The 7754-nt window shown below is 38.7% G+C and overlaps 1 protein-coding gene across 2 annotated transcripts in view; it reads right to left on the bottom strand.

Moving 5' to 3' along the window:
• Window positions 1-2143: 2143 nt before the first annotated feature.
• The window catches only part of osbpl5 (oxysterol binding protein-like 5), a 95848-nt gene continuing 90237 nt past the window's right edge, over window positions 2144-7754 (bottom strand). For both annotated transcript variants that reach the window (XM_068217533.2, XM_001344986.10), the window contains one exon: window positions 2144-6460. In XM_068217533.2, the coding sequence (XP_068073634.1) occupies window positions 6325-6460 (136 nt within the window). In that variant the 3' untranslated portion in view covers window positions 2144-6324. The remainder of the gene's footprint in view (window positions 6461-7754) is intronic.

The raw sequence follows: 7754 nt of genomic DNA, 5'->3' as shown, positions 1-7754 counted from the left end.
CACAGTGGAATGAACCACCAACTTATCCAGCAAGTTTTTTACTCAGCGGATGCCCTTCCAGCTGCAACCCATCTCTGGGAAACATCCACACACACATACACTACGGACAATTTAGCCTACCTAATTCACCTGTACCGCATGTCTTTGGACTGTGGGGAAAACCGGAGCACCCGGAGGAAACCCACACGAATGCAGGGAGAACATCAGAACTCCACACAGAAACATCAATTGAGCCGAGGTTCATACCAGCGACCAAGCAACCTTCTTGCTGTGAGGCGACAGCACTACCTACTGCGCCACTGCCTCGCCACTCAACTAACATTATACATTAAATGTTCAAATGCAGTGCCATCTAAAATCTTCTTGTAAAATGAACATTGTTTTTCAGCCTCCTAGGTTTATGTTCAGTGTTGGGGAAAGTTAATTTTGAGGTAATGCATTACAATATGGAGTTACTCTCTCTAAAAGTAACTAGCTGCATTATTTAGCTTTGCGTTACTTTTGTGTTACTTTTTAATACCTGGCTGAGGTCTGATCTCTCAGAACGTTTTTTTCTTTCTTTCTTTTTCTTTTTTTTTTTAATAGAGAAGCTCTGCAATCAACAACACACCGCACTGCATGTGTTTTAAAGCTGCAATCAGCTGGTCTGTTTATGAGCTGACAGGAGTGATCCGCTGATAAATCGACTGATCTTCAGTTTTAAAATGCTCCAGTGTCCCTGTACATGTAGTTGTACTCAGTAAATCGCATTGAGTTAGGTAAATTGATGACCTTTAAGGCTAATCAGTGTCATTTCTGTTAAGCATGTGAACACATTTGCACATCAGCTGTGTTTAGGAATGCACTCAAAAGTTAGCGGGAAGTGGACGTTTTTGAAATATCAGTATCGACTGGTACCAAATTCGAGTATCATGACAACACTAATCAACTCTGATCATTAGTTCTAGATGGTTTTTCTATTGGATTAAGGTCAGGTGACTGGCTACACAATTCTAGCAGCTTTATTTTCTTTTCTTAAACCAATTGAGAAATTGCATGACTGTTTAGGATCATTGTCTTGCTGAAAAGTTCACCCCGGTATCATCTACATCATCTGAAATGTAGGTGTTAGGACTGAAGCAGCTAATATGCATTTACACTGACGAGAGACGGGGTTGCTTTCTTATTACTGAGAGATTTCAGCTGCTGTCTGGGCTTTCCATGTGTTTTTACACCTTTTATTCATGTGTTTAATACCATGTCATTACATTTTATTACACAACTTCATTTTTGAACTAGGTTGTTTTCTTCGTGTGGTTTATTTATAAACTCATTTCAAAGGGACACGTGCTTATGATCAACACAACTGGCACTTCATTAGCTCTGTAATCTGCTCTATTAGATGATTACAGAAGCATTATAAATAACCAAAGTTTTTCACTTCGTCTTGAAGTTTACCCCCCTTCCCCCCCCCTACTTCCCACCCTTTTTTCCTATAGGGCGACACGCTGGCCTAGTGGATAGCACTATTGCTTCACAGCAAGAACACTGCTGGTCCAACCTCACATCAGTCCAGTTGACGTTTCTGTGTTTCTATGTTCTTCCCAAGTTTGAGTATGTTTCCCCCAGTTTCCCTGGTTTCCTCACACCATCCAAAAACATACAACATAGCCAATCAACTAAACCAAATTATAACCCAAGACAACCTTAGTTTACACTTCTCACATGGCGACAAGAAGGGGAGTTCTCGAGACCTACCAGAGCTCGAACTGCCCTCCTGCCTTTCTAACGGGAGGGAGCCCCGGGCTCGAGGAGGTTACAAGCCTAGGGCTCTCTACCGGGAGAGCATGCCAATTGCGCTCTATTGATTATAAGCTAAATGTGAACTATTAAAGTATGTATGGATTACTTTGGTCATTAAGAACAGTGTTAAAAAGAATAGAAGTCTTTAAAAGCAACATTCCCCTCTCGTTTCTCATAAAGCAATGTATTAATACTCCTTTATTGCCAGTACTTTTTCCCATCTGTCAATCTCCAACATGTCTCTGGATACATATCCAATGAAGATATTTTTATTAATGCCAGCAAAGTGAACAGTATTGGCATGGTTTATGAGAGATCCTTATAGCATATGTGAATGTGGCAAAGATGACAATGCAACATGTTGAAATGTAAGTTTTACTGTGGTGCTGTAATTGCAACAATCATTCACAAACAGTGAGGCATTGACATCTCATTCATTTCAGTTGTCAGACAAGTTGACATTGTACTGAGTGCTGTGTAAAAAAAAAAGGAACACAAGTAAAAATTAAATTTCAATGGGTTGAACTGTGGCTCAAGAGTGCAAGCATCATTAAAGCAAAACAAACCAAATACTCCAATATGAATCCTGAATTGGAAGTTTTGTACTTTGACCTTAATAGTTCCCAGCTAAAGGGACACTCAAATTTTCACAACAACAAACAAACAAACAAAAAAAAAAAGCCTTAGGAAGAGGAAGTACAGCAGAGAAAATAAGTATTGAACCAGACATGTTTTTTTTTTTCCTGAAAATAACATTTCTAAGGGAGCTGTTGACATTGAATTGAACTGGTAAAAATCCAAACAATGGCAAAAATACAAACAATACAAACAATCTGAAAGATGAGTTATGTGTCATGCCAATGAAATGACACAAGGAGAAAAAACTGAAATACTGAAACATAGTTATTACTTTATATAAAAGGCCTTTTTTTTTTGGTGATGGCAGCTTAAAGACTCCTCTCATCAGGAGAATGAAGTCACTTGATCTTCAAGGTTCTGTGGGTCTTGTCTATCAAATCTGATCTTTATATTTTATTCTCTATTGGATTCAAGTCAGGTGATTGGCTGGGCCATTCTACAGCCCGATTTTCTTTCCCTGAAAGCATTTGAGTGCTGTATTTTGTATCATTGGCTGTTTCTCAATATGTGTTTTTCAGGGATCTCGTGTTCTTGATCATCATCAACGGCTCAGTTCAGTTGCAAAACTCAAGACCGCAAGAACTGAGGACACGTAAAAGTTCCTTGATGTGTTCTTGATATCGAGGACACAGCGATGCAGACTTGAGCAACGAACTCGCTTTAGAAGTCCCAGAAGTCATTGCAACTGGAGGTGGGAAGCGCAGCATATTTATAACTTATTTACCTCAGGGGGTTCCTTAAATGAGACACTGAAATTAAACGTTAACATGAAAATCTTAATAAAGGCATGAACACATTAGGGGTGTTTATTTGCTAAAATTCGAATTACAATTAGTTTTATTTGTATAGCGCAACGTATATTTGTAAGGTCTTTATGCATAGCATATATTGTGAAAAGGGAAAAAAAAACAATAAATTGCTTTATGTATGCTGTAATGTTTCAAATAATTTTACGTTAAAAACGTGTGGAGGTCATGTTAACATCAGGAAGAATGCAGCATTTCATTTCTCACAGGACGCGTTTTGTGTTCTCGCAGTCTCCCGAGTTCGTCTTTCAAAGGTGACCTGGCAAAAAGGCAAGTCCATTGGAATTGAGAAACAGCTTCTGTCTTACTGAAATGTCCACCCTGGTTTCATCTTCATCATCCTGCTAATGCAGATGTTGGACTGAAACATCGAATATTTATTTAAAATGACAAAGGGTGGGATGGTTGCTGAAAAACTAATGCGAGATTTCAGCTGCTGTCTGGGATTTCCCTGCCTTCCTTTCATCATGTGTTCACTACTTTTCCTATGACGACAATTTTAAACCATTAATAATAGAGTGCAACGGTGATGTTTACGAGCGTAGAGAAGTAAACCGCAAAGATGACAGACCTACACACAAGGGCACTAAGCAGTTCCAGCAATAGGGTGCAACAGTCCTAAAATGCACCCTTTGTAGTTTTATTAAATTTTTATGTTTTTTTTGCTGTTTAATCTTATTGGAATCTTTACATTTTTTGTGATTTTTTTTTTTATGAATTCACACACACACAAAAATAATAATAATAATATAAACCAAAAATAATAAAAATCTTTACCTGACTTGACTGCTCCATGGTTGGGGTTGTTAGACAAATTTGTGTAGATGTTATAATTATGTTAAAATTTTATTTGTTAGACCCTCACCATACAAAATATGATAGAAAACAATGTTATGTGTATAGTTTTTACTTCAATGTATTGAGGCTATACGCAGCTGCTTACTTTGCTTATAGGGTAAATCCGCCACTGCTCGCACGTGGACAGGGGATGTTCACGCGCATGCTGAAGTGATCTAGCGTAAGAAAACAGGTCCTCGTAAGCTCGCTGTAAACCCTTGTGCGCGCAAATTATCATCTGTGTGCACAATGGATGCTCTCGTGAGCGAGGTTATGCCTCACAGCAGTTCTTTTACTTGCTTGCTGGCTCTTCTCTTTGATCGCGCAAATCTTTTTGGATTTTTGTCAGCCTTGGGGCGGGACTTGGTTTAATTGTTATCTCTAACTTTTATTGGTTACCCTCTCTTTCCAGACGTTAGCTAGGATTTGATGAATAGGTTCCTCGCGTGTAGGTCTGTGATCTGGCGGTTTAAGCCCTGCTCACATCCGAGACAAATTTGGAAAATCCAAAAAGATTCCTAAAATCCTGGGCTAAAATCTGTGACCTTTGATTATGGGTTTGACATGTTCACAGATAGCTGCTTGATGCTCGTTGCAATCAGATTTTTCTTCCGATGAAGTTCTGGCAGTGTCAGAAGATTTCAGACACTTTCCTGCAGTGTGACAACAGCTGCGATGAGCATCAACCCAAGAACCAATAGGAGCTCTAGATATGATGATGCAATCCATGCAGCAATTCCTAGTTTTATTATTGAGACACGCCACATGCAAAATTGGCGCTACAGATTCTTTACGTTTTCTGTGAGGAATCATTTTAGAATGCAGAATAGTGAAAGTGTCACAGGTGGATGACTTCAAACTCCGGGAGCACTTCTTGCGTGTTTGGCACCGGTTCACTGTCATTCACTCTGACTTTATGAAAGCTGAGATCTTACAGTGTGACATGGGAGCCATGTTTGTTAAGCCTAACATGCTACGATCATTTAGGATTTTAAAAAAATCTCAGTGTGAGTTGGCCTTAACTTCTCCTCGCGCGTAAATATCACAAGTGTGCTTGATTATTTTTGCCATAGAATTGCCGTCATATTTTTCCCAGCGTCATTTTATTTTATTAGGCATCTTAGTACTTAATTTGTAAACTAATTACTTTATTTTACTTAAATTATTTGGATGTTACTGACATCTGTAGAAAATTTCAAGTCAACAGCACCTTTAGAGATTTTCTGTGGATTTTCAGTGGAAAATGGTGACATGTTTAACACTTATTTTCCCCGCTGTAAATTGGTGCTCAACTACTCTTGCTCCCGGAAAACCTGAATGAACGTGTTCTTAAAAACAGTATGTTTATATATAAAACAAATCAAGTGAAATGATCAAATAAATACATTCTTAATTTCAAATGTTCTCGAACAAATATATACACTTTCCACTAGCCAGTCATGCCTTCGTTAGCAAACACATCTCGCTTCACCCGAGCAACACAAATGACCTGGAACTTCCCAGAAGGCCTCACGTGTCCCTATTGTGAATTTCTTCCCCAATGCCCAACAAACAGTCACGAATATGAATATCTCAGTCTTATGGCTGATTGTTCATTCTTTTACTGTAGTGCCACCGCCGAATCTATTCTACATCTACACTATACGCTTTTGGTGTCAGAGCATCGTTCTCCTTTGTGTGGTGTACAATCAAGTTTGTAAACATTTACTCTTCTTTGTTATTGTTCTGTACAGAAACACTATTTTGGTAAAAAAAAAAAAATCATAAGATGAGCAAATTTGTGTGAGCCAAAAAATAAAAACAGAAAGCAAATTGCACTGGCGGACTTAACTGATCTCTCAGTTCATTTTTCCCCTTTTTGGCATCAGTATTAAGGCCCGGTGTATAAATGGAAGAGGAGTTTGTGAGTAAAGCACACACACAGACAGACACACAAACCCATTCCAATGCATTCAAAAAGAAAAAAAAAGATGACCCCTATTGCAAAGAAAGGGAAGTACGTAGGAAAGTGTGAACGCGTCAATTATTGAGAGTGGCAGTACATCGGTCTACATCCACTCTGAAATGATTATCTGTCATATTAATTAAAACAAGAGTCTCTTTCTCCCTAGTTGAAGTGCTTAGTGCTTGATGGTGCGGTTGCTACAGCTGGTAGCAACATCACGGGTGGGGCATTCGAGGGGCTGTGTGACGGTGATCGTTTGGCTGTGTTTATTGCTAGGCAACGATTGCTAGGCGATGGTTGCTAGGTGACAGCATCTCAAGTGAAGACGTGGTTGATGAGTAGCTGGAAGAGCAACAGCATGCAGAGGATAAGAAAGTGGCGTCCGCTCAAGGACTTGCTCTCCTCTGCTGTCTTGTGCCTTGCTATCTGACGACCCAGTGCACTCAGGTTTCTGAAGACGAAAGTAAGATAACAGAAATTAGTATAAGAGCAAAAACACAAGTGAATTGAAAAACACTAGCAAATTGAGAAAACGCCTCAATCGTTTTGATAATGCACTGAAATCGTAACAACACATACAAATAGAAAAATGTGCTGCAAATAACGCAGATCACAAATGTATCAAGTGACCCTAAAAATTGCCGAAAATGGCTGCTTCCTGTTTAGAGTCTGCGGTGTTGTTGGAGAACTGAGAGGTTTGTTTTTGGTCTGAAATTTTCTCAAGTTCTAAAATAAATTCGACATCACGTTGTGTCAATCACATTTACACACTGAGGGCCAAATCATACACCCTAGTGCAATAAGGGGCAAGATGTGTTTGGCGCAATTTGTTCCCATTTTTAGACCAAAGCAAGCCTAATTTTTACATGTAGCACCACGTTGTTCAAACAGCAAATCCATTTGCGCTACTTTGTGGACTCATTGGTGTGCTGGTCTAAAATAGAGGTGTGTTAAGGTGTATTGTTGGTGCGTTGCTATTTTGAAGAACTGAAATAAACCATGTCATTGACCAACTAAAAGCAGGTATAAAGTCCAGTGCAGAGTGTGTTAATTATGTGCCTATGCAGATCCAAACACTTAAACATTGCTAAATACACACAGGATGTACAGCAATGCACAAATATCTTTACAAATGAAAAAAATTAAAGGATTAAAATGATTTAGGACAAAAATATTTTTTTTCTACATAAAAAAACACTGCCTCTATACTTTTTTCAGTTTATTCATGACAATTTGCATTTGTTAAATGTTATCATTTTTCATAGTAGTATTGTTTATTATAAGCATACTTATATTTCTTTTAATAAAAACAAGTTGGCTCCGGATTCTCCCACAGTCCAAAGACATGCGGTACAGGTAAATTGGGTAGGCTAAATTGTCCGTAGTGTATGAGCGTGACTGAATGTGTGTGGATATTTCCCAGAAATGGGTTGTGGCTGGAAGGGCACCCGCTGCGTAAAAACATACTAGATGAGTTGGCGTTTCATTCCGCTGTGGCGACCCCGGATTAATAAAGGGACTAAGCTGACAAGGAAATGAATGAATGAAAAAAAAGTTAAGATTTGTCCGCCTGTTGGACATATGCATCACTATATGAGGCTAAAGAATAGGACAAGTGTTGGGATATAACTCAGTTTCTGTACCAAATTTCGTTATTATTGTTCATTTGTTCGTTTGCTGGAAATCAGAACTGAATTTAGAAATAGTTTTGAAACAACTCTTTGCTCTTAACAAACTAAATTAAA

This window comes from Danio rerio, chromosome 25 (assembly GCF_049306965.1).
Source record: "Danio rerio strain Tuebingen ecotype United States chromosome 25, GRCz12tu, whole genome shotgun sequence".
Taxonomy (NCBI): domain Eukaryota; kingdom Metazoa; phylum Chordata; class Actinopteri; order Cypriniformes; family Danionidae; genus Danio; species Danio rerio.
This window is presented reverse-complemented; position numbering and strand designations above follow the sequence as displayed.